Here is a 26,217-nt window from a genome sequence, read left to right on the forward strand (position 1 = left end):
ACTTTCTTATCCTTCTCTTGAAAAGTCTCACCTTCTTTCTCTTCTCTGCAGTAGGAATTCTAGTGGAAAAAGTCTTGGGGGAAAAATAAAGCTGCTGTTCTATTCCAGCCCTGAGAAGGAGGCCAGTGGGGTGCGTCCTGTATGTCCACGGGGGGTCCTCTCTCTTGGCCCGCAGTACTTCAGGCCAGACCCAGCCATGCTGACACTTGACAGCGCCCGCAGTTTACCTTGGCTCAAGTCCAGAGAGTTCGGGCCCTGCCCGGGCGGCCCCCTCTCCAGCGCAAAGAGCAGTTTAAATATAAATCAGTCCTCGACACAAACAGCCTCAGCGAGTCTCAGAGCCATCACCGGAACTGAGAGCCCAGGTTTTCGGCAAGTGCAAACAAGCAGAGACCCGCTCCGTAAATCTCCCCGAGTGCATCGGGAGGGGTGCCGCTGCACCCCTCTCCTCTTGAAACCCCGCTCCCCTTCCAGTTCCCTGGCTCCCGTTGGCCCCTCCAGCACCCCCTCCGTTCTCCTCCTGCCCCCGGAGTCCTGCCAACCTCTTCTCCGGTCCCTTCCAGACGCCCGCCTGTCGGTCCCCGCTGCACCCCCCGTCCCGCCAGTCCCGCAGGCGCCCCCACCCTCCTATCGTCCCCTGCCCCTCCAGCCACTACCTCCCCTCCCCGGGGCCGCCGCTCCCGGCTCCCCAGCAGGCGGGACCTTCTCCGGGGCGGTCAAGCCTCGCGGGTCCTAGCTAAGCTGCGGGAGCAGAGGCGACCCCGGGCCGGGAGCGAAGTCACGCGCGGCCAGCCGCCGCGTCCCACCTGTCTGAGGGGCGGCGGGGGCGGGGGCTCGCAGAGCCTTCAACAGCCGAGGAAAAGAGGGAGGAGGGAGAGCGCGTTTCATCATCGGCGACGGCGGCGGCCACTTATAAAACTTCTGGGCGCGCACTCGCTCGCGCAGTCTCCGCGCTGCGAGCCTCCTGCGGCCGTCGCCGCCGCTCTCACCAGCCACCCGCGCGGCCGCCCCGGCCCGAGGCGCCCGGCCCCTGCTCGCCCCGCCGCCCGCCCGGGGCCTGCCGCCGTCCCGCCCCGCGGGGGCCGCCACCATGGGGCTCTGGCCCGAGCCTGGCGCGCGCCAGGACAGCGACGCTTCTTCGCGCCCAGCCGGACGCTGTCCCCGCTCTGTCTTCAGCAATATTAAGGTAAGCGGAGAACCCTCGACCTCCGGGCGCACCTTTGGCGGGCCCGGGCAGGGGTGCTGCGGGAGCCCGGGGCGGGGGAGGGGGGCGCCGGGGTCCCCGTCAGCCCTCAGTGCCGCGCTCTGCGACGCATCCCTGCGGGCCTGGAGGCGGGCTGGGGGCGCCTGGACTGGCGATCTCTTTCTGGGAGTGTGTGCGCGCGTGTGTCTGTGCGCGCGTGTGTGTACGGGTGTGTGCGTGTGCGTGTGCGTGTGCGTGTGTGTGTGTGTGTGTGTGCGCGCGCGCGCGCACTCACGCCCTCGTCGGGGTTAAGAAACAGGACAATGACAGTACCTATTGGTTCAACTCTGGTCGGATAGTGTCTTCCTCTTTGAAAAAAGAACATCTCGCGGGACACTTTTTCGGTCTCCTGAGGGCAGTTTCTTCGTGAAGGGGTGAGCTTGGAGGTGCCGGGTGACAGGCTGTGGTTCCTCTGAGATGGAGGGCAGAGCCTAACTCATCCTGGGGTGGGTGGCAGAAGAGATGTTTTTCTGCCCGACGAGCAGCGGTACAGGGGCTCCGCTACCCCACCGCTCTGCCGCGCGCAGGGTTCAGAATTCCCCCGGGCTGGCAACCAACCCTGCGTGCTTCCTGGTCTGGAAACGGCCCCAGGAAAGCAGCAGGCCCTCGCGGTATGTTCAGTAACATCTAAGCAGGTGCCTCTCTCCTAGCAAGTTATGGGGAGTGGCTCTATGGTGAGGACACTTTCTTCCCCAGGGGGTCGGGAATGTTTACCGCTTCCTCACCAGGCCAGGGAGGCCTGGAACAGTTGAAGCCTGAAACAGGCTTTTTTTTTTTTTTTTTTTTTTTTAAACTGGTTCTACCTTAGCAGAAGTGACCTAGAAGTACACGTCCTGAGAGGACAGAGCTGCTATGGTGAGGACTGTAGAGTCCACATGAGGGCTCCTTGGAGACAGTGGGGGAAGGGGGGTGGTTAGGTATGGTGCAGAGAAGTTGTTTCCAACAATCATACAGTCAGATGGGGCTAGGTAAAGCTTCCAGTGGTGCGATTAAAGGGATGGTCTGGGAGGAGTGTCTCTGTGAACTGATGATGTGAGTGTTGAACAGAAAGGGATCTGGAGGTCACAGTGAATCCCACGAATGTATTTACTCATATTGTTAGCAGAGGAGCTGGGATCCCCACTTCTGCTTCTGCTCTATCCCCACACCACAATAAATAAAGGCTGAGTTGATTCCATGGTTGGATGTAAATAAGACATAGACATTTTGAGATGGTTTCAGATAATCCTCAAATTGCCTCACCTTTGGCTAGACCTGGATGGCCAAAACACTGTGTGTGGCTTTGGTCCCACCATTCAGAAGAGTCTTGGAGAAGTTTCAGTAGAGAATTGTAGCAAATTTGGTGTTTATAAATTAGGAACTGGGAGGAAAAGGTGGGAACAACAGTTGGGTGGTCTGAAAAGAAAGAGGCCCAAGAAAGAGCCAGGGTAGGGGCAAACTCTCCCTATTTTCACCAACAAGGGCAAGAGGGATAGATTGTCCCAGAACAGTTTCCTGACAGCAAGGGTAACCCCCCAGTGAGGTTGATTCATTTAGACCCACCCTGAATCCCTAAAATGAGTTTATGGCAGCAGTTTCTTTGAAGATCCATAAAAATGAGATAATTTATCACATGTTGATGATTTAGCCACAAGTGACTGAGGCCTAGACCCAGGCCAGTTGGCCTCCTGAAGGCTCATACCAATTAAGAGTTTTTCTTAACTCTAAAAATCAAATTCTCTTAATTATTACCTCCATTGATCCATAGTAACGCTGAGACCAGAGTTTGGAGAGACTTACACTTAGCTTCACTTAATCAACCTGAAACCAGGTACAATTTGGATATCTCAAGGCAAATCTGGGGCCTGTAATTCCATTAAACTCACTTAAGCCTTTTCTTCCAGGGGGGTGGTAATGGTTGTCTGGGGGGTTGCTATTTGTTGGGAGATTCCTTCCTCCCAATGAGAGGTTGGTTGAGTGGCTGCCCTGCACTCTCTCACTGGGGTATGGATGGCACATGTCTTGTGACATGTGTGACATGGGGGATAACAGGGGATGCCCAGCCCAAGGACCCATCATTTTTCTGGGTTCTTCATTGCTGGGACAGAGTAACCAATTGGCTTTATGACATTCCTGCAAAACCCCACATACCGTATGGTTTAGGGGAAGGGAATGAGGCCAGGGGACTTAGATTCACCTCTAAATCTAACCTCTTACTAAATAGGTGACAAAGGGGAGCATTTCTTACCTTTCCTGGACTAAAGAACCTTTACGTAAACAAACAAACAAACAAACAAACAAACAAAAAAGACAAAAACAAAAAACAGGTACTATGAATGATCCCTACCTCATGGGGCTCCTTAAGGATTATGTGGGATGAGGTGAAGGAAAAGGGTTTTGTAAACCATGCAAGACTCTCCAGGACTGACATCAATAAAATGTCAGTTCTTGCCTCAACAAACAGGACTGCTTGTTTAAATATCATTTAGGATCTGTTGTTTCACCAATTATGCCTCACATGAGGCATACTTAAGAGAAACTATAGTTAGCAGTCATGTCCAAAATAAAGGTAATAGTAGCTAACACTAATGAAGCCATCTGGATGTACCAAGAACTTTGGATATATTTCACCCATATGTAATCCTCAGTACAATTCTATCCAGTGAGTATTATTACTGTCCCCATGAATGATGAGGAAAACTGGGCTTAGTGAAGTGTAGACACATAGCCAAAAAGGGGTGGAGTGTAGAGGAACCAGATATGTGAGATTGCAGGGTCAGAGACCATGCACCCTGCCCTCACCATCACACAGTGCTGCTCAATTCTGGCTTAGCACTTGGGGATACTGTATGTATAGTTGTTCCCAGAGTCAGTACTGTTTTCAGTTCCCGGTGACACTCACATCCCAGCTGTGAGCAGGGGTCACTGTGGTGGCTGCAGGATGGATATCCCCAGTCACTAACAGGCTCATTATACCTTTTCATTCTTCATAACTCTCCCTGAAAGAGCTTGGCAACTCTCACTTATGGGGTGAGGTTTTTGTATGCCCTCCTGTAGTAGTAAATATAATTGTGTTTAATCTGGAGACATTCTCAATTGCCTCTGGCTTACAAGATTCTTAAGAAACAGAAGACCTGCTCACTAGTCATTGTCAGAGAGACCAGTTCAACATCTAGAACCCTAAATTAAAAACAGGTTCATTCAGCGATTTTGGGGGTGTGGGTGGGGAGGTAGGAGACAGCCTTTGTGGCTAACTCATCCTGGCAGCCTCAAAGAGATCTGTTTCTTCTTAAAATGAAATTTTGGGGGGCAAACCGAGGTTATCTTATAAAAGGAGTAGATGATTGGTAATTGCTGCCCAAATTTCATGAACTCCCACACCCCAGGTCCCAGTTTAGGGAAATAGTGCATATCTCATCAGTGAGGGAGAGTCCAGTGGGAATGGAGGGCAGGGGAAGTACAGTGGTGAAGAAAAGGGTAGGCAGATGTCACAGCTTGGCCTGAGTGGCCTGGGGACCTCTGATCTGGGAGGGAAGCCCAAAAATGAGGAAGAAGTGCTTTATTTTGGCTTGTGTCTGTAACTTCCTAAGGCCTTTGACCCCCAACTGTAGGGGCTTAACCTCTTGGTTTCCAGAGGAAAGTGCTATATCCACCAAACTGATGCTCACAAGTGGGGAAAACACTTTCAAGAGAATCCCTGGAGCTAAAGAATTACTTAACAGAACTCATGGATTAAGAGGTGCCCACTCCCCCCACCCAGGCTGGTGGGTGTTTCTCTGACGTGAATGAAGACAGCATTCATCTATCCCCTGAGAGGGCCTGGCTTGCCCACCCTGCTTTTGTGTGGGGGTTGGGGGAGGGGAGACCAATGGGAACTGGTTGGGTGGGGTCACAGGTCACTGAGAGCCTTTTCCTTTTCCTCCTGTGATGATGCTCAGAGCCCTTCTCCTGGTGATGAACTGTGACCTACACTGCCACAGAACAAAGGGAAGAGTGATTTATGTCTCACACTATGGATAGCTCATCTCTTTCTCATCACTCTCTTTTGTCTGTGACAGTGACTTTTTTTTCCATTCTAGAAGACCCGGATGTGATGTGGGCTGTTGGGTTGGGACCATGGCTTTCCCTCACCTTTTTTTGCCCTGTTTATGGAATGCAGAGGAATGTGCATGGTCCCCAGGGTAGACCTCATCGCTCCTTGTTCTCCCTCTTCACATCCCTGCTTGGTCTTATGCTGTATCATGGGTTCAGCCACCCCCAGCCCTTGCTTCACCCCACTTTCTGCCTGTGGAGGCACTGGCCTGTGGAGAGCTCCAGTTGTGTGCCAAAGCCAGAGAGCTAGGCGTAGTGGAGCTGAGAAGCTCGGGATGGTCCCGGGCAATGGACCCGTCAGAGGACCTTGCCTGGGGCTGGGCGAGTCTGGCCCCCATTTTACATCATAAGATCATTGCTGTGTACTTGGGCATTGCACTCTCAGTTTCTGTTGATAAAGGACGTGAAGAAATAGCTGTGTGAACTTACACTTGTCTGTACCCCACAGGACTAGCACAGATGGGTTGTCACTGTGGTCCTTGGGGGCTCCTTTTGAGGGACCATGGGAGAAAGCTGAGTTCTTAGTACCAGACAATGCTTGATTTATTTTGAGTTCTTAAAAAACTTTTTATTTTGAAACAATCCCATATTCGTAGGAAACCAGTGCCAAGATGTCCTGCATACCCTTCACCCAGTTTCTTCCAATGGTTCTGTCTTACATACTGCACTATAATACCAAAAGCAGGGAACTGACATTGCTATAATGTGTGTGTATAGTTCCATGCAATTTTGTCACACATATAGATTCATGGAACCACCACCCCACTGCCTCAAGACACAAGAACTATTTCTGTCACCACAAAAATCTCTGTTGTGCTGCTCCTTTGTGGTCATGCCCACCCGCTTCCAACTGACTACCGTCACAACCACTAATCTGTTCTCTATCACTGTAATTTGTCATTTTGAGAATGTTGTATAAATGGAATTGTGCAATATGTAACCTTTTGAGATTGACTTTTTTTCATTCAGCTTAATACCCTTGAGATCCATCCAGGATGTTGCTTGTATTAATAGTTTGTTCCTTTTTATTGCTGAGTTTTATTCCACGGTATGGATGTACGGTGATTTGTCTAACCATTCACCTATTGAGGGACATTTGGGTTGTTTCCAGTTTGGGGCTATTATAAGTAAAGCTGATATGAACAATCAGGTATAGGTTTTTGGGTCAGACATAAACTTTCATTTCTCTGGAGTAAATACCCAGGAGTGCATTTGCTGGGTAGTATGGTAGTTGCATATTGATTTTTTTTTTTTAAGAAACTGCCATACTCTTTTCCAAAGTGGCCATACAGTTTTATATGTACACTAACAATGTAGGAGAAATCCAGTTTCTCTACATGTTTGCCAGCATTTGGTGTTGTCATTACTTTTTAAAACAATTTCTTAATGTTTTTATTTTTGAGAGAGAGAGAGAAACAGAGCGCGAGTGGGGTAGGGGCAGACACACACACACACACACACACACACACACACACACACACACAGAATCTGAAGCAGGCTTCAGGCTCTGAGCTGTCAGTACAGAGCCTGACACGGGGCTTGAACTCATGAACCACGAGATCATGACCTGATCCGAAGTCAGGTGCTTAACCGACTGAGCCACCCAGGCGCCTCAAGTGTTGTCATTATTTTTTACTTTAGCTATTCAAATAGGTGTGTAGTTACATCTCAGCATGGTCTTCATTTACATTTCCCTAGTGGCTAGTGATGGTGAACATCTTTTCATGTGCTTATTTGCCATGTATACGTGCTCTTTATTGGAATGTCTGTTCCTATAGTTTGTCCTTTTTCTAATTGGAATTTTTACTATTGTTTTGAGAGTTCTTTATATATATGAAATACAAGTCCTTTGTTGGGCATGTGGTTTGCAAATATTTTCTCCCAGTATGTAGCTTATCTTTTATCTAGGGTCTGTTGCAGAAAACATTGTTTAGATTCTGATGAAATCTAATTTATCAAGTTTTAATTTTCTGGATCCTACTTTTGGTGTAAGTCTAAGAACTCTTCACCAAACCTAGTTCCTGAAAGTTTTCTCTTATGTCTTCTTCTAAAAGTTTTATAACCTTGCATTTAAATCTATGATCCATTGTAAGTTAATTTTTGTATATGTATGAAGTTTAGGTCAAGGTTATTTTATTTGTTTTTTGTTTTTGTTTTTGTTTTGCCTATAGGCATCCAATTGCTCCTGAACCATTTGTTGAGAAGACTGTCCTTACTCTATTGAATTGCCTTTGCTCCTTTGTCAAAAACCAATTGGCCATGCTTGTGTGGATCTGTTCTGGGTTTTCTGTTCTGTTTCATAGATGTATGTGTATATCTCTCTGCCAATACCACACTGTCTTGATCACTGTATCTATACAGCAAGTCTTGATATCAGGATCAGGTAGAAGATTGATTTTCAGTCTGCAGTGGTATGTGTTTATCTTATGGTTACCATACTTTATAACCCATTCAGTTTCCCTTCTACTTTGCCTTTTGGGAAGATTTAAAGACAAATTTGAGGCTTGCTTTTAGTAACTGGATGGGACCTTGTGTATTTCTGTGCTCCAGCTTTTCTTCTGGGCTTTGCTAAATAGTTGTCTTTTCCCTTGAACTTGATTTGTTAATCAAGAAAAGAAGTTTCCTAAACTTTTTCTACTCTCAACCATGGCCTTGCAAGGGGTGGGGGGTCCTCAGCATCTCTCTTTCATACTTGAGAAAATGGAGGCTCATTTAAGAACACCTATCCAGTAAATGGCAAGCAGGAATTCCTTCCCAGGGTCATCGCTCTCCCTAGTTTTCTTCTTCCCATGGCCACAGAATGCCTCTCGGTTCTGGATTCTCTCATTCGTAAACATTTGGGCCTGAGCTCAATGATCTCTGAGGTCCTTGTAAGTTCTCAGATTCTCATCTGTTAAGTTACTGATGGAGATGAGACTGGGAGCAGGGCCAGTTGGGTCTGAGCTTTGCTGGGAGACCTGCTATGAAACCTGGCAGAAGTGGAAGGTGCAGGCTAGGTGGTTATCTTTGGTCAATCCCCAGCTCTCTCAGTTTGGAGGACCCTGATTCTCTGGGTGTGTCCTCCTGTTTGGGATGGATTACATTTGACCAGGGTGGGGAATGAAACCAAGGCAGGGAGTGTCCTCTGGCTGTTGAAGGACAGGTGGATACTCCAGTGAGCAGCCTTCTTCCAGAGCCTGTCCTCCCAGCCTCTTTGCCCTGTTGAGCGGGATACTCAGGAGGCTCAGAGGAGATGCTGGAGGCTCTTGGCGTGGCTGGTGGGGTGGGGCGGGGGCGGAGAGCAGCACCAGCCTGGGACGGTAAATCCCAGATGAGCTTTGGGACATTCAGTCTGGTCAGGATCGGTGCTGGCTCCCCATAGGCTGCCCCCCTGCCTCCCCAAAAATGGGCAGACTAACTCTTTGTTAGAAATTTAGTGTGCTTGTTCCTCAAATTTAGTTCCTGAGTTCTGTAGGAATCTGGGAGTCCTGGTAACAAGTTTTCTTTTGTTTACTCAAACACTGGTAATATCTACTTATGTTCTGAAGAATGCCCCATCTAACATCCTTGCGAGATGCTGGCCTAGAGCACAGAGGACCTCAGTTAAGACTCAGATGTTATCAGAGAGGGCTGTAGTAAGCTAGTGTTTTTCAAACTGCCTCACCAAGATGCCCTGAATTCTAGGACAGAGTGATCAGGTTTCCACGTACGAGTAGACAAGAGGATGAAGGGGATGAACTGTGATGTGAGCATTACATTTCTGTGATATTTTATGTTTTAATCTTAAAATCAAGTGAATTTTATATTTTCCTCCACAGTATAGGTGTGTGTTTCCAAAGAATATGTTCTATTTCCCCCCAAATCTTGGAGTAACATTGATACTCTCAGAAGCTATGCTGTATGTGGCTCATGTCTCCCAGATGTGACTAGCAGGTAGGGCATACCAAGTTTGGGAAACACAACACAGGTAGACCTCAAGTCAGAACTAGTTTATCCGGTTAGTTCACTCAGCCAGCTTGTGAGGCACAGAGGGAAAGGTACCTAGAAAGTTTAAGTGGGACAGACATGGGGTGTGGATATCAGACAGCTCCTGGGCTGAGCCCTGTGGGACACCCCAGGAGAGGAGCCAGCTAGAGAATGCACTGAGGTTCCTTTGGACCTTGGGGGAAAGGGATGGTGGCAGAAGGAAGGGGCTGGGAGGACAGCAGGCTTCCAGAGCCACTCTTGCCCTGCTTATTGGACTGCCAAGGAGTTTGCAGGATGGGATTAAATTGACCACTTTCTCATTCCGTTTTACATCATTCCTGCCTTTTGCTTCAGGCCCTTTTTGATAACTTCCTGCTTTACCTTTGATCCTCAGTGCTTTTGAGGAGTTGGCGGGAGCTGAGTGTTGGTGCAGGAGCTTGGGACTCACTCACTCAGAAGCCTTTACTGAGCATTCGCCATGTGAGGCTCTGTACCAGGTATTACTGTTTTGGCATTTGGCTCCCTAAGAGGCTCCCAAGCTTCCCATAAATGATAGTCTGTAAATTCCCTGCCTCTCAATGTGACCAACTGCCTCTTTTTGCCCAGGACGAAGGCAGTTTCTGGAACACAGAGCTTTCAGTTTTAAAACTGGAAAAGTTCTGGGCAAATTGGGACAAGTTGGTCCCCTACAGCCTCCCTTGCTGTGACATTGTACACAAATGGACTTCCACCCTCTGTGGGGCAGTGGAGATGCCGAGGGAGGGTCAGGGATGATGTCCGGTGATGGAAATAAACCTCAAGGATCTATGGTAGGAAGGGATTGTAGTCTTCCAAAGAAAGGAGGAGCGGGAGCCAGGACACTGGAGGCGGACTCATGGAGCAGCAAGCCCCATGACTCCTTGTCTGTACACTGAGGTCCTGCTATCTTCCTTGCTTATCATGATTTCTACAGCATGTTTTACTTCTCATGTTGTAGAATCCATATAAGTCATGATAAAAATGACATGTAGAAAGATAGTACTTCCTAGCTTATAGAATATTTGGATTTCAGAATTGAAAGTGACAAGAAAGCTCATCTGCTCAAAGAAGCAGGAATCCTTTTGAAGATGTCCTTACCTCTGTTTGCATAGCTCTAGTAATGGGGAACTCACCCCCTCTCAAGGCAGGCCCAGGACTGGAAGCTCCACAGTCTTTAAGTCTCTCCTGTGTTGAGCCAAAATCTGCCCCTATCCTTCCATGTACATCCCAAGAGGGAAGCTAGCAGAACCCCCTCTTCCTGGCTACTCTCTCGATGTTTCCAGTGGAAAGTAGTCTCCCCTCTCCCATAAGTCCCTCTAACTGGGAAGCTGCTAGGCAGGGTTAAAATTGAAAGCCAGATGGTCTGGGCTACCTTCCTCTGAAAGGTGAACCAGGCTCTGAAGTTGGACGTTGTTAAGGGGACATGTATGACCCCTGATTCTTGTTGTCCCAGATCACAAAGGTCTTCTTGCTGGTTCTAGTCACTGCTTGGTCAGCTTAGTCAGCACTCATGAGGAACCCTCAGGCTGTGTGGAGGCTGGTGGGCCTTGAGTTTTCTGGAACCAGCAGAGATCTTCCCATGATGGGGACCTCCACCCAACTGGAGGACATCTCTTAGGAGGAAGTAGACGAGGGGCTCACTGGGGACTTACCTTCTGACTTTATCACCAGAGGGCCCAGCATAGACCCTCAGAGAGGGATCTGGCCTAATGCTAACAGGAACATACCTGTGGAGTGTATTCCAAGGATGCACCCCATACATCCCTCCCATCCCAAGTGGCAGAGCCAAATTATTGTAGAACCAGCCTTGTCTTTTGGACCATCTCCACCCCTAGACCTTGTCACTGACTTGGAAAGTGAGCCTACATAGCCTTGTGATTGTCCATTTCATTTCACATTGCCCCTGCCATCAGGAGGCTGTCCTTCTAGACTCGCCTGAGACTCCTTCTTCTTCATAGTCAGCATCCCAGGAAAGCACAGTCCCACTGAGTCAACCTATAAATTTAACATATAAATATGTAAACTTAGCAAGGAGTGGGGACAAACCTATTCTGGATGCCCTAAAATCACAAATTCAGAATTCCCACCCTCAGCAACACATTTTTATTAGCAAAAATTATGATACGATTTTCTGAGCTATCATAACATAGATGGATACATTTTATTAGGGCACATACATATGGGCAATATATGGGGGCATAGGGATATTTAGTTGTGAATGCAAATGCATGTATTTGGGGGAACCCATTATGTGCCAAATTTAGTGAAATAATAAGTGGACAAGGTTAGGTCCTTTCAGAAATGCTATCTTGACTAAAGCCTCCCTCCCATGCTCCAAGGTGCATATTACCCACATTTTATAGGGGAGGATACTGGCAGGAAGCTCCTGGGAATTGGCACGTTACACAGTGACAAAGCTGGTATCTGGGAACTCTGTCTTATGATTCTCTTCTCTATGACTGCTGCCTGCTTCACACCACAAACCCCAAGCAGCTGAGCCAGACTGTGCTATTTCAGTCCTCCATACCAACAGACACAAGCAGGGCTGCTAATGTCTGTAGTATTTTATTTTCCCAAGCCAAATTTGGCACTGGTAGCCCTGTAATTCTTTGTGCCTCAGCTTTCCTCTCTTAAACCTTTTTTATAGGGGCACCTGAATGGCTCAGTCAGTTAAGCGCCCAACTCTTGGTTTTGGATCAGGTCATGATCTCACGGTTTGTGAGTTTGAGCCCCACATCAGGCTCTGTGCTGACAGCACATGGAGGCTGCTTAGGATTCTGTCTCCCTCCCTCTCTCTGCCCTTCCCCTACTTGCTCTCTCTATCTCTGTCAAAATAAATAAATAAAAATAAATAAAACCTGAACCTTTATTTTAAATAAATTATTTTAATTTATTTTTCTATTTTTTTTTAAGAGAGAAAATGAGACTGGGGGAGAAAGGCAGAGGGAGAAAATCTAAGCAGGCTTCATGCTCAGCATAGAGCCTGACACAAGGATTGATCCCACCACCCTGGGATCATGACCCGAGCTGAAATCAAGAGTTGGATGCTTAGCCGACTCAGCCACCCAGGCATCCCCCTCAGCTTTCCTTGTTGCACGTCCCCTCACCCATGTTGATAAGGCTAGACAGATACTCCAGCTGTACAGCACACAAGCACTTAGACCAGGGACTCGGCCCGGGCGGGGTTGGGTGGCCATCACGTGGCTTAGAAACACTTCCTGGAAGAATAAATGGAAACCCAGTCAGTTGAACAACATTTTATCATGTGACTCAAATGCTCAGAAGCTTATAATGACGAAGTGACTTGTATATCTAGCAACTGGAGAGTCAAATACATCAGGGGACATCCATCTGTAGCATATATACAAATTATTTTTAAAGTTCTATTGAGAATAGTTTAAACTTGGGAGAAGGGTTCATTCTATAATGTTAAGCAGAGGCTGCAGGATAGGCAACCAGATGTAGAGATGATCCATCCACATTTTTAAAAGTCACAAGAAGACTTGAAGAGGGTCTATAGCCAAACAGATATTTCTCTGTGTGGGAAGCCTACAAATGGTTTTATTTTCCTTCCTTGTGACTTTCTGTATTTTCCATTTTTCTGCAGAAAACAGGTCCTGGACTTGTAATTAGAAAAAACTGCCAACTAAAAAACTCTAGTCTGTGGTGACCCCCACAATCCCCTTTGCAGTGAGACATTCTGCTGTGATATATGAAATGCAATATAAGATGGACTGCATATCCATATAATGGACTTATATCCATTATATCTTATACCTCTGGTCTCCACGTACCTGAGGAGGGACCAAAGATGAAACCAGGATGGCAGGCAGGGGCAGGGGCTTCTCTAGAAAGACCATTCCTGCAGTTTCCATCACTGTCCTCCCTGCATTATTAATCTGTTACCGCATTTGAGTGCTATGGCTCCTCAGAGTTGGAGATAAAGTCAGATAACAATACTTTAATTCTAAGAGAGAGGTTAACCTATGGAACATTTTCTTTTTTGGGAAGATTGAGAGGTGTTTGTCTGCTTCCCTCTCTGTTCTTCTAGTGCCCACTCTGAGAGGCTGGCTCAGAGCTTGGGAATCTAACCCTAAAGATGGCCAAACATCTTAGGGAAGTGAGTATATCTGATGGGCTCCATGCCATGAAGGAAGAGAGGGCCTGAGGAGGAGGCAGTGAGGATAGAGGCTGGGACAGGAACTGCTATGTGCTGCCTGGGGTCTGGTCCTGAGCCTGGACTTTTATACCTGGGAAGGTGTGAGGACATCCCTGGGTGGATTTTCACCCAGTCATTTGGTAAGCCTTGATTCACTATCCACTGTTTGTAAGATAGCACTCTGCTGGTGTATTCAGCAGGAGTTTCGGAACTTTGAGGGCAAGAACGGTGTCAGGATGGCTGCCTGAGATGCATTCATTTGTTCATTAATTCACACAACATGTCATTACTGATCACTTACCATCAACCATTGGAGATACAACAATGAACGAAAAAGAGTGGGCTATGCTCTCATGAGAGATATAAACAGCGGGCAGATGCACAGATAGATGTAGTTACAAAATGTGTCAAATAGGAGGGTACTGAACTGGGTTTTATGAGGGAGAAGGTGGTAGAGACAGAACTGGATTCTGCTTAATACATAGGGGGCCAGGAACTCTAGATTCTAAAAAGTCACCTTCATACTTCTGATATATAATCTCTCCATGGGGAACACAGCTGCAAATCATACAAGGTAACTCTCTTTTAAAGGCTCTGGCTAGTTAGGATAAGATGGATCATAAAGAACTATAGTGAATTATGGCTTCCATCAGCATGATGGGTTCACATAACAGGGGACTTCATACTATGAATACCGAGAGACGCTGCATAAAATAGAACACCACCAAATATTTAAATGCATAGCCAAGCTTGCAAGAAAGTGAAATTTTCAGGTGCAAGAAATGAAGAATGAGTTGAATACCAAAACAATGAGTGTACCAGCTGACCCTGCAGCAGGGATCGAGGGGGAAAGTGTGTGTAGTATGACTGGATCGGTAAAGAAACCCTGAAGAAAGCCCTAATGGAGACTGGGTATTAGTAATCACACAGATAGCAACGATGACATGGGGAGCTGGTCCTCAGACTTATGCCTAAAGCTGGCCCCTTGGTGAGAAGGGAACTTATTAAACTCTGCCCACCACCCTAGGGACAACAAAGAGGCTGATCTCTAACAGGACCTCTGGGTAAAATAATGCCTCTAAGAAATCAAAACCCCAAGTCTGTACCACATGGAATGGAAAACAGAATTTATACTATCCACATGATATGGGAATCTCTAAGCAAATAAATTAGCATAAGAATTGTTAGGGGGCTGGTGATAACTCTTTGCCATCTGGTAGACGCAAAAGTGAAACCATTCCAGAAGGATGCTTCTACAATGTAGACCAACCGGAATCCCCAAGGGAAGACTGCCTTTGGAAGAGGAGCTTACAACAAAAAGTTACACAAGGAAATGACCCACCATAACAACAGGCAGCAAATATATCAATGGGGGAGATTAGCACCTCAAGATTTTGAGATAATGGAACATTTTGACAGAGACTATAAAAACTATATTTAAATGCTTAAAGAGGTGTAGGAAGAAATAGAAAATACCAAGAAAGAACAAATACTCTGAAAAATGAATGGGCAGTTTTGAGAAACGTGGGAATTCTAGAAATAAAAAAATATAGAAAGTAAAAATTCAGTGAATGGTTAAATAGCAGGTTAGATAATTTCCCGATTTGAAACCCTTAACTTAATCACACCTGCGCTTAATGATATTAGCAAGTGGAAGATAAGATTGAAGAAGTCACCCTAAATACAGCACAGAGGAATAAAGAAACGGAGACTATGAAGGACAGGGTAAGAGATATGGAAACAGTAAGGACAAAGTGCAATGAAGGTCTGAAATGAACAACAAAGAAGAAAGTAGAATGAATAGGTGACAGACACTATTGAAGAAATGACAGAGAATTTCCAGAATTGAGAACACGTATGGCACCATGATATAAAGAAAGCACCATAAGTTCTGACAGGAATTTACAATTACAGCATGCCTCCGGGAGCCTGGGTGGCTCTGTCCTTGGGTGACCCCCTCTTGATTTCAGCTCAGGTTGTTATCTCACTGTTTGTAGGTTCGAGCACCTCATCCAGCTCTGTGCTGACAGCACAGAGCCTGCTTGGTATTTCTTTCTTTCTCTCTCTCTCTCTCTCTCTCTCTCAAAATAAATAAACTTAAAAAAAATTTTAATAAAGAAAAGAGCACACCTCTGCTTATTATACTGAAACTGCAGAACAGTAAAAATAATAATTTTAAGAGTTCTATGGTGAAGTTACAGACTACTTATGAGAATCAGCAATTAGACCAACACCAGTCTTCCCAAAATAAATAATAGATACTAGAAAATAATGGAACAATTTTCAAAATGCTAAGAGAAAATTGCCACCAAATTCAAATTTTATAACTAAATAATTCAGGGAGACAAGTTAGAGATTTTTCAAACAAAAGCAGGTAATTTACTAATCACAAGTCCTCACTAAAATAAAGAAGGGTGAAATACATAAAGCAAGAAATGAAACACAAAAGAAAAGGATAGGATGCAAAAAGTGGTAGTAATTATTAATTGGTGGTAGGCAAAAAATAATAATGATTTATGGAGGGAAGAAACATTAGAAGGAAAAATTGGAGTTAAAATCATAAGTCCTTGGCTTGTTTGGGAGGAGAGTGGAAAAATTAATTAACTTAATTTTTAATTAATTAACTTTGTTGCCAGTTATGTATGTTAAAATGTATGCATAATCATTAACAGAAAATGATAAAATGAGGTAGATATGAATCTAGATTTGTCAGAAATTACAACACATGAAAATGGGCCACTCTCACCATTTCAAAGCTAGAGAATCTCAGACTAGATTGAGACAGGAGCAGAGACAGACAAAGGGAGGGAGGGTGAGAAGGAGAGAGAGAGAGAGAGAGAGAATCCAGTTACATGCTCTTTAAAAGAAAATGTTGAAAATCAAAGGACAAAAGCAGATAAATCAGGAGATATATCAACTAAAGAGAAGATTTATCTACTTTAATAACAAAGAAGAGTTTGTTAAGGCAAAAAGAATGACAGATTGTGAGATGCTTACAATGTCTAAAACTGACTAGAGACCAATATCTAGATTGTATAGGATCTCCTGACAAGAAAGAGGCAAGAACTACAATAGAAAAATATGCAAAGGATTTGGGCAGGTGGACTAGAGTGCCAGCTGGGCTCCCTCTGCCCTCTGTACTTTTCTCTGAACGTCACTGCCATTATCGTCCACTGTAAATGTCTGTCTTCATGGCTAAGTGATGGCCAGCAACCAGCATTCCTGTGGCCTTTCATTTTAGTTCCAACTTGAAATAATCCTGGGGAAGGACTCTGGCTTAGCTGGGTCAGGTACCCTCCTTGAGGCAGGGCAAGGTCCTCTGACTGGTGGCTTCTCCTAGAACCCTGTGGTTGAATAAGGGTCCTTCTCTAAAAGAAAGAGGGAGGTAGTGCTGGTCTCAGGAGGAGGGCTCAGCAGACAAGACGATTGAGACTTCCTATGGAAGGGAAGAGAACACGCTCTAGCAGACACTGAAAAGGAGATGTGGTCCTGCTGAGGGAAAAGAGGTAGCCTGAATGAAGGCACTGGTACTAGGGAAAAAGGGAAGGGTCCTGGATGGAACAGGGTTTGTATTAGATTTTTACTCCTGTTGGAACAAATCACCATAAAATGTAGTGGCTTTAAAACAACACCAATTTACTGTCTTAGAGTTGTGGAGAACAGAAGACCTAAAATCAAGATGTTGGTAGGCCCGTGGTCCTTCCGGAGGCTTTTGTGGAGAATCTGTTTCCTTGCCTTTCCTGGCTTCTAGAGACTGCCTAATCCTTTGGCTTATGGCTCCTTCCTCCTCAGAGTCAGCAGGTTAACATCTTGAAATCTCTCTCCCTCTCACCTTTGTTTCTGACTCTGACACTCCTGCCTCTCTCTCCTAAGGACCCTGTGATTACACTGGGCCCACCCAGATAATCCAGAATAATCTCCTATTCTAAAACAATTAATCACATCTACTTAAGTCCTTTTTGCCATGTAAGGCAACATGTGTTCACAGGTTCTGAGTATTAGGGTGCTCAGACACTGGGGAGGTCATTGTTTTGTCTATTTCAGGGTTCAATCAAACCAGAACCAATAGAAGATACACATATATGTATGTATATGTATTTGTATTTCAAGGAATTTGCTTATACAACTGTGGGGGCTGGATAAGCAACTCCAAAATTCATAGGGCAGGCATTCAGGAAAAGATGATCACAGGCATTGGGCCAAAGCTCCTGTTCAGGGGCATCTATCTTTTTCATTCTGTCTCTTCCTCTTTCTTTCCTTCCCTCCCTCCCTCTCTCTAGCTTTGTTCTCTCACACCTGCTTTTAAGACCCTCTGATTAATTGAATCAGGTCCACCCAGACTATCTAGGATAATCTTCCTTACTTAAAGTCATCTCGCTATATATTGTAATGACATCTGCAAATTTCCTCCACAGCAACACCTACCTTAATGGTTGATTGAATAACTGGGGACTGAAGCCTAGCCAGACTGACACATCAGAAACAATGTCACAGGGGCAAAGGGCAGTGACATTCAGGACATGTACATGACAGAATGTGGCAACAGCAGGCAGAGGGCTCCAAGAAATGTGAGAACTCCCAGGCAATAGACAACCCCAAAAGGAGTGCCACAGGAGCCAGAGGGGCTTTGCCGAGATCACTGAGGGGAGGAAGGCGTACTTTGGGGTGAGTTGCTGCAAGGAGGCCTAGAGTGAGGCATTCCATCCGTTTCCATCCACTTCCCATAACTGGAGTCTGCTTCCCTTCTCTACGCTGATCAGATCCCAGCATGTCACCAGTGCCTTGATACTCCTTCCTTATGTTGCTTATCAGTATTTGTTCTGTTGAGGTCACAGGCCCCTGGGCTGCAGACATGAGTAGATAGCCGTGTTGGAAAGGTGGGTGAGCTCATGTCTGCTGCTCCTAGGGCTGCAGCTGGTAGGCGTCAAGTATTTGCTTAGCTAATCTTTTCCCATCTAAAGATGCTTATTGATGATTTCATTCATGAGTCTTGAAACCTACAGGTAGCAATCTCAGCCAAAACACACCAGGTATGGATGATGAAAACACATTCCCTTGCACTTGCCTCTGACAACTCTAGTGAGGTGGCATGGGGGAGTCAAAGGAATGGGGAGGTGGACAAAAGTACACAGTCAGGGCTGGTGTGCCGGCCTCTACCAACAGTACAGCCAGAGCCACACCATGTGAGGACACCTCATGTCAGATGGGCAGATGCACAAGGGGAATGCTGAGAAATCATGAGATTTCTCGATTTTACCCCCCCCCCCCTTTTTTTTTGGTAATGGATTTGCATACAGAGGTTGGACCTTGTCTCCAGGAAAGAGATATCTGGAAGGAAAGATTTAGGTTAAAGCTCAAGAGGACCTACGTGAGTCTCAGGTGGTAGTTCCCTAAGTGTGGTTCCTGTACTAGCAGCATCAACATTACCTGGGAGCTTGTGATAAATGCAGACTCCTGGGCCCTATCCCAGAGCTTCTGAATCTAAAACTGGAGGTGAGGCCCAGCCAGCTGTTTCAACAAGCCCTCTATCTAATTCTCATGCACCCTGAAATTCCAGAACCTCTATTCTGAGGCAAGGCACAGATCGGAGCACTGATTCACATCAGAGGTCACTGGACTGTCTGTGATATCCTTGTCTCCAAGATAGTCACTAAAGTGACGTATGGGAAGTGATCCCAGTAAACTGAAATGATTCCCAGGAAACGTGGGTCTCTCAAGTGGAGCCACAACTGATGGGAGGAACTTGGGGGACCTTCTTGCTACATGTAGCCTGAGGCAAAGCCAAGGGCTGTGCAGCTCAGGCCCTGACACCTGCCTCTGGGCCACGGAGAAGGGAGGATGGGGAGGGTGCAGAGGGCAGTGTGCTCAGCCTGGAGGAGCATGACCAGCCACACGTTGGAATTCAGAGAATCTCCGGAGGTGCCTTGGGCCCACAGACTTGCTGTACCAGGCTGAGTGACGTTGCAATCTCTTTTTTTACCCCCAGGTAGTTTGGAAACGGCAAATGTTCTCAGGGGCTGAGGTCAGGGGTGTTCGAATTAATGATATTTATAGCTTAAAATTAAATCCTGTAGGTAAACAGAGAATTTGAGAAATGTGCTCACCTTTCCCCTTGCTCCTACTCCTTCCCTCATTTCCTGTGTTTGGACTGGACATGTCACAGTGCACAGAAGACCTTGGCACCCTGAGGGAGGCCTCCCCACAGTGATGGAGATCACTGTGGCCCTGTCCCCTTGTCACTCCCTGGGGTCCTGGGCAGTGGTGTGGGAGGGGGTGCCAGAGGGTGTGGGTAGCAGGGAAGGATGTTCTGGTGGCTCTTATCTAAACATGGTTTTCCGGTGGGAAAGAGACTAGCATGCCTTGCTTGACTTCCTGCCTTGACCTCTAGTATAACAGTTTCCTTTCTTCTCGAATACCAGCCTAGGACCTGAGGAAATTTTCCAAGAGAGGCTTTGGACATTTTCTGCAGTGTTGCCTGCCTCTCTCTCTCTCTCTCTCTCTCCTTTCTGCCTGAAGACTGGTTCCCACCCAGCTTTTCTACCTTTCCCTATGCAGGCTCACTGGTGTTTCTCCCTCCTTGCCCTCCTGGCTGAGCTGAGGACTGGAACTGGGAGAAAGGCAAACAGAGGGGAGGTGGGGAGAGGGACACCTTGAGAGACACATAGGAAAGTCAAAGAGGCAAGGTCACAGAAGGAGTGGCCCTCTGTCTGCAAGAGTCCAGAAAGAAGCTGAAGCAATGGAGAGAATAGAGCTGGAATAGCTGGCCAGGGATGCCGACAGAAGACCACCTACATCCTGATGCAGACTTCTACCCATCTGGAGGCTAGACGAAAGACTCAACTTGGACCAAATCATGTATGTTGCTAGCAACCAACCTATTTCTGTCAACCTCCAGATCCTTCACCTTTAAAAGCCAGAGTTCTTCTGTCCCAGAGAGCCTTGTTAAAGGCCTGTGTATCCTCCTGATTCATTTTTTTTTTTTTTTTTGAGAGAGATGGTGGGAGTGAGCAAGGGGCAGAGAGAGAGGGAGAGAGAGAGAGAATCCCATGAAGGGCAGAAAGAGGGAGAGAGAATCCCACGCAGGCTTTGCACAGTCAGCGCAGAGCCTGAAGTGGGGCCTGTGCTCACCCGAAGCAAGGCTTGAACTCAGATCCGTCAGATAATGACCTGATTCTTCTGCAAATTTAGCAAGTGAAGTTCTGTTAGGAGGTATGCCCCAGGGCTCCATTTCCAGGCATCTCACAGATGGTAACTTGCAGCTGTGTAGAGTCTAACAAAACATAGGGTTCTTTGGCCTCAGGGAGAGGGAACAAAAGGTAACAGAGATAATGGGATAAGACATCTTCCCATAGCAGCATTCTTGCAATGTTGACACCCAAAGAATGTCAACATTGCATAAAGCCCAAAGGGGATTTATTTCAAAACCCCACATATAGCTATTGAGTCACCATTTTATTCTGGAGATTGATCCTTATATTCCATGTGGTCCAAAAGAACTTATCCTCTCTTCCTGGGTATGAGGTTGAATAGCTGTCAGAAGTAAGGCTCACTATCTGTAGAGGCACCTGCTGGCCAGCCAGCCTGAAACCCAGGGATGGCTCCCCTGGATGTCCGCTTGGGTCTGCCCCAGCCCCATTAGTCTATATGTGCCTCTCACCACTCACCATGTTCCCACTGTCTTTTGAGTTCCCTCTTTCCATTTCCTTGGTCTTCAGATCCTCACTCACTACCTCCCATTTTCCCTTAGTCATCAAGTCATTGCCTTCCCTGGAGCTTTTCTCCTGCTGATGTCCCCTGGTCCACTGCCTCTTCTGACTGGAGGCTTCCTCTACCTGTTCCAAAACCTTGCATTGGCCTACCTGCCTCCAGTTGTCCTATTCTCTCCTCTATCCCTCATCCTGTTACAGTTTAACCTTTCTAAAAATGTTTGACGTGCATTATGTCTTCCCAGAAGTCTTCAGTGATGGCCAAAGAGAGATAAGATTCTGTGGCTTTCCTTGGGCACCAATCCTCTTTCCTGACTAGGTTTTCCCCTCTCACCTAGCCAGAACTTTCTCAGACTAACCAGATCATTCCCTGACCCCAATCCTGTCGTGCTTGTGTTTTTCCATTCCTCATCTTGCCTCCTGGGCTAGGATGACCCCTTTGTTCCCCTCCACTTTCTGACATTCTCCTCATCCTCAAAAACCCAGCTCTGACCTCATTTTCTCCAGGGACCTCTCCCTCACCTTCTCATATTCTGAGTGCCTCTGGCACCATTACTTGTATCATTCCTCTAGTGTCTGCCATATTGCCTTGAGAGTAGTTACTACCACTATTGTGTACATATGTTTCATCTTACTAATACACTGCCCCAGAAGGGTCTGGCCCTACTTGACCCTTGGTCTCTTCTGGAATATGCTTGGCTCATGGTGCTGTTCAATAAATATCTGCTTACTACATTATTTTTAATGTTCCTTCTGGGCAAAATTAGCAATAATGTACCCCCCCTCCCCAACATACACACACACAGCCCCTAGTAAAATCTATCAGCACTGGCAAGCCAAAGAATTGTAAACTATATCTGCACCTTTGGCAGAGGAGGTGCGGTTTCAGTCGTCTTAGGGAGATACCACATCCAGTGAAGGGTAAGTCTTGACTTGTGTGTGTTTTGAACTAAGTGAGGATTTTAAGAGTGGACCTGCCCCCCCAACCCTGAATAATCATGATTGCCCTGGAATCACAGCTGTGATGGCATTAAAGTGATGTTCAAACAGAGCTTGGTAAGGAAATCACAGGCCGACAAGGAGGTCTGGGCAGGGAGGACACAGGAGAGTGTTCTAGGCCGAGAGCAGCACGTGCAGGGGGCATTACCCAGATGAAGAGAGATGTGTTTAAGGAATAGACACAAGTGCAGTGTGATGGGGCTTGCACCACCTCCCAGAGCCAGCCACAGAGAGGAAGGAGGCCTCTTACAGGTGTGCCTGCTGGCAGGCATGGTTTAGAGGGAGTCTGGAAAAGGAAAAGTCTGGAAAAGCAAGTCAACCTGGAGCTATGTCCTTTATAAGATCTAGAAAAAATGGTGAGTAGATATTCTTTGGCAAAATGTCTGCATACGATTCTCTGATGCTTGTGAGAACTTACCATCGACCAAGGAGACAAGTCTTTCTACACGGCAGCTTTGAAAGGTACGAGGTAAACCGTTTCAGTTGGAGGAGAGAAGGTGTCCCCTGCCCCATCACATTTTACATGGGTTTCCTGTAACTATTGGCTCACATGGAAAAGAGGTCTGTGTGTTTGGGGAAAATTCTCATGAAACATGAGCAGTCAGCACCATCCAGTAGTGAATAGAAGGCAGAGGAACCTGAGAACGAGTAAGAAGACACCCAGGGTTGCGGGAGCAGAGCCTAAATTGGGCAAGCACATCAAGGATGGGAACAGGGGTGAGGCAGGAAATGGGTGCCCAGCACAGAAGGTCCTGGCTGTCAGTGTTTGTCCACAGTGGACAATAAGTGAGTAATAGAGGAATTAAGGAAATAGCTGGGGTGAGTTTGGAGGGACTTAACAACTAGAAAAATAAAGCGAGGTGCCTGCGTGGTTCAGTTAGTTAAGCATCTGACTCTTGATTTTGGCTCAGGTCATGATCTCACGGTTCATGGGATCAAGCCCCCAGTCAGGCTCTGTGCTGACAGCATGGAGTCTTCTTGGAATTCTCTCTCTCTCTCTGTCTCTGCCCCTCCCCTGCTTTCTCTTTTGTGTTCTCTTTCTCTCTCTCTCAAAAAATAAAGCAACCTACTTCCTCAAGCAGCTGGAAAGCAGGTGAGAGCACTCTCCTGAGAGCTGGAGGAGGTAATGTGGTGGCCCAGAGAAAGTGACACAGGTTTCTGTGAGGGTCAGCCGAGGACCCCTGAGCCAGAGGGACAGGATTCTGTCACTGAACCAAGAGGATGAAGACCAAGGCATGTCCCCTGCACTTCTAATGATTGGCAAAAGCCCTTGGTATTCCTTGGCTTATAGACACATCAATCCATTCTCTCCCTCCATTGCCCTGTGTATCTCTGGATCCCAGTTTCTTCTTCTCATAAGGATGCCAGTCATTGGGTTGGGGCCCATATTATTCTAGTATGACCTCACCTTAACTTGATTACATCTGCAGAGAGCCTATGTCCAAATAATGTCACATTCCTGGGTACCAGGAGTTAGGGCTTTGACCCTAACACAATCCAAGGACACAGTTAAACCCATCATACCCAGCAAGGAAGCTGGGGGCAGCATAGGCAGTAGAGAATGTCCTTAGCAGTTTTCTGTGAGTTCCAGGGGCTAAGAGAGTTTGGTGTAGAGAGACATGAGATCAGTCATGAAGATCATAACAAAGAGTGTTGGGGGACCACCACTGTAGGTGGTATAGTCCTTTGGGTCCATATCTTTGATATTTTGTCATGGGCCAGTGGGGAAACTGAGATTACCGGGTTACACGCCATTGCTGTGATCTATAGGAGGTCAAGTGGCAGAATCTGGAATCATGATCATTGCTTAGCACTTAGGGAAGACATTTTATTCCCTTGAGGTTATGATGGGATAGAGACAATTGAGTGTGAGACAAAGAACCCTTTCCTTCTGACATCCTTCCAACTGCCACCAGAAGAACAGAGGGAAGGAATAACCAAAGAAGTGTGGTGATTTTCCTATGTAGGAGCAGTCAATTCCCTCTGTTGCAGGTTGGGTTTTCTTTTTTGTGCCTCCTGAATGTCTTATCCTGGATGCCAAGGGTCTGCTCCACCTGGGGCCAAGTTATTAGGGGGCTGCATAGCTTTCATGGAGTAATGAGATTTTGGAAAAGTGTGGGTATCTGTGAGATCAGCCCGTGAATCCTGGGTCCCTCGGCATGCAGGGGAATGCCAGGGTGATAAGGATGGGGTGTGACAATGTTCCCAAGCAGGAAAGCATGTCTCTGCCAGTGACAGACCTGTTGCAGGGGAGTCCCCACCTGTGTGGGTGCACGTGGTGGGAGTGGCGAGCTGAGCACACCTGTCTGATGCATGTGTGTGCACGTGTGCATGTGTGCGTGTGTGCCTGTGCTATAGCCTCGGGAGGCACTCTGACACCAGGGCAGCAGGAGGGAGAGTGCTGACAGGGAGCGGTGCCCAGCACAGTGGCTGGGCCTGGGCCAATGGGCGGCCACACACATGTCAGTGCCTGGGCCTCTCAGAGTGGGCAACGGCTCACCCTCCTCTCAAACACCTGCTGTGTTTGACTCTTTTGCAGGTTCTTGACACTTTGTTCTCAGGCCTCTCCTGTGGCTTTGATGGGCTGAGCGTGCTGTGATTTATCCAGAACTCTGAGGGAGGCTATGGACTGGTCTTCCCAGAGCTGATGCTGCTGAGGCCCAGCATCGGTGGGTGGGCACAGGCTGCCCACTGTGGGGGTTTCCTGGGCAAGGGCTCTTTCCTTATTCTGCCAGGAGACCCACGAAACCTTCTCAGGCTCTTCACCTGGTGGCCCCCGGCCACACCCAGACACTCACTCACCACTCCCTCCTCACCGCTCAGGGCAAGTCTCCAGTCTCTTGTCTGCTAAAAGACCCGGAAAGGCCAAGAGTCAAAGATGGGTCTAGGCTTTCATTTCTCCAAGAGGAGATGCTTGGGAGCTCTGATTTGGAGCTAGTCCAGCACTAATTCAGAGGAAAGTGAAAGAATTTATAAGGGCTTGCTAAGTAACTTACCAGCCTCCAGAACTTTTTTGGAAGATAAATGAGTACAATAGAAGGAAAAAAGCCTACCTATTTGTACAAGGAATTTTCAATCACTTTTGATAATTGCACATCCACTTACTTAGGGTTTTTGGGTGCCGAGGTTACCAGTGGTGCAATTCACTAAAATGTATTCCTTCCCTTTGATTTATTCATTATCAAGCATTTGTGGAGCCATCGCCTCTTCCTCATAAAGTAGCAGCCGCGCTCTGTGGTCATTCTCCTCCTCTGCCCTGCTGGCAGGTGACAGGTACATGCTAGGTTCCAGGATTGCCGCAGGGCCCAAAACACTCATGGTGGTTGTAATTGCAGTCTGGGCTCAGTGCCCCATAGGAACAGAGAGTGTGTAACAGGAGGGCCACTCTTTGCCACCAGAAAGACAGGTGAGTAGAAGCTAACCAGGTGAGGGGACAGGAGTAAAGAGCCCCCAGGTAAAGTGAATGGCTCTGAGGCAACACCTCATCTCACAGGGGCCGTGAATTTTCCACTCAGTTTTCACTTTCTACAACAGGCTGAACATAGGAGAAAAGGCCCAGGTGGTGGGTAGTGCAGCGAGAGCAGAAGGTAGACAGGGGCTAGATGGGGGAGGGAGGTGCCTCTAGGCTGGGACACTTTGCTTGTTTTCACTTTGAGATGGAGGGAATCTATTGGAGGGTCACAACAGGCTCTGATATTCATTTTCAGAACATCATGCTGACATAGTATGTGATTGTATTTCGGTAAAGTACAAACAAAACACGCAGACTAGCCCATTGGCTAGAAGCCACTAACCCATGTGGCTAGAAGTCAGGAGAATCATTCTGCTGGAGGTGGAGAGTGGTGAGAGGGGTACTTGGGCTTTTGGGAAGCAGGACATGTTCTGTTTTTCAATCTGTACACTGGTCCTTTAAGTGTCCTCAGTTTGTGAGATTTTACCAAGTTGTACTCTATGACTTAGGCCTTTTGTGTGTGAATGTTATACTCAAAGCTCTTAAAAGATGACTCCTTGGGGGAAGGAGGGGTGCCTCGTGGCTCCAGTGGTTAAGCGTCTGACTCTTGATCTTGGCTCAGGTC

The 26,217-nt window shown here is 47.0% G+C and overlaps 1 protein-coding gene across 1 annotated transcript in view; it reads left to right on the top strand.

The window, feature by feature from the left end:
• Positions 1-679: 679 nt before the first annotated feature.
• The window catches only part of SLCO2A1 (solute carrier organic anion transporter family member 2A1), an 83,260-nt gene continuing 57,722 nt past the window's right edge, over positions 680-26,217 (top strand). Inside the window, exon 1 of the mRNA XM_045503591.1 lies at positions 680-1,186. Coding sequence (XP_045359547.1) covers positions 1,091-1,186 — 96 coding nt within the window. The 5' untranslated portion in view covers positions 680-1,090. The remainder of the gene's footprint in view (positions 1,187-26,217) is intronic.

This window comes from Leopardus geoffroyi, chromosome C2, assembly GCF_018350155.1.
Source record: "Leopardus geoffroyi isolate Oge1 chromosome C2, O.geoffroyi_Oge1_pat1.0, whole genome shotgun sequence".
In the NCBI taxonomy this organism is placed as follows: domain Eukaryota; kingdom Metazoa; phylum Chordata; class Mammalia; order Carnivora; family Felidae; genus Leopardus; species Leopardus geoffroyi.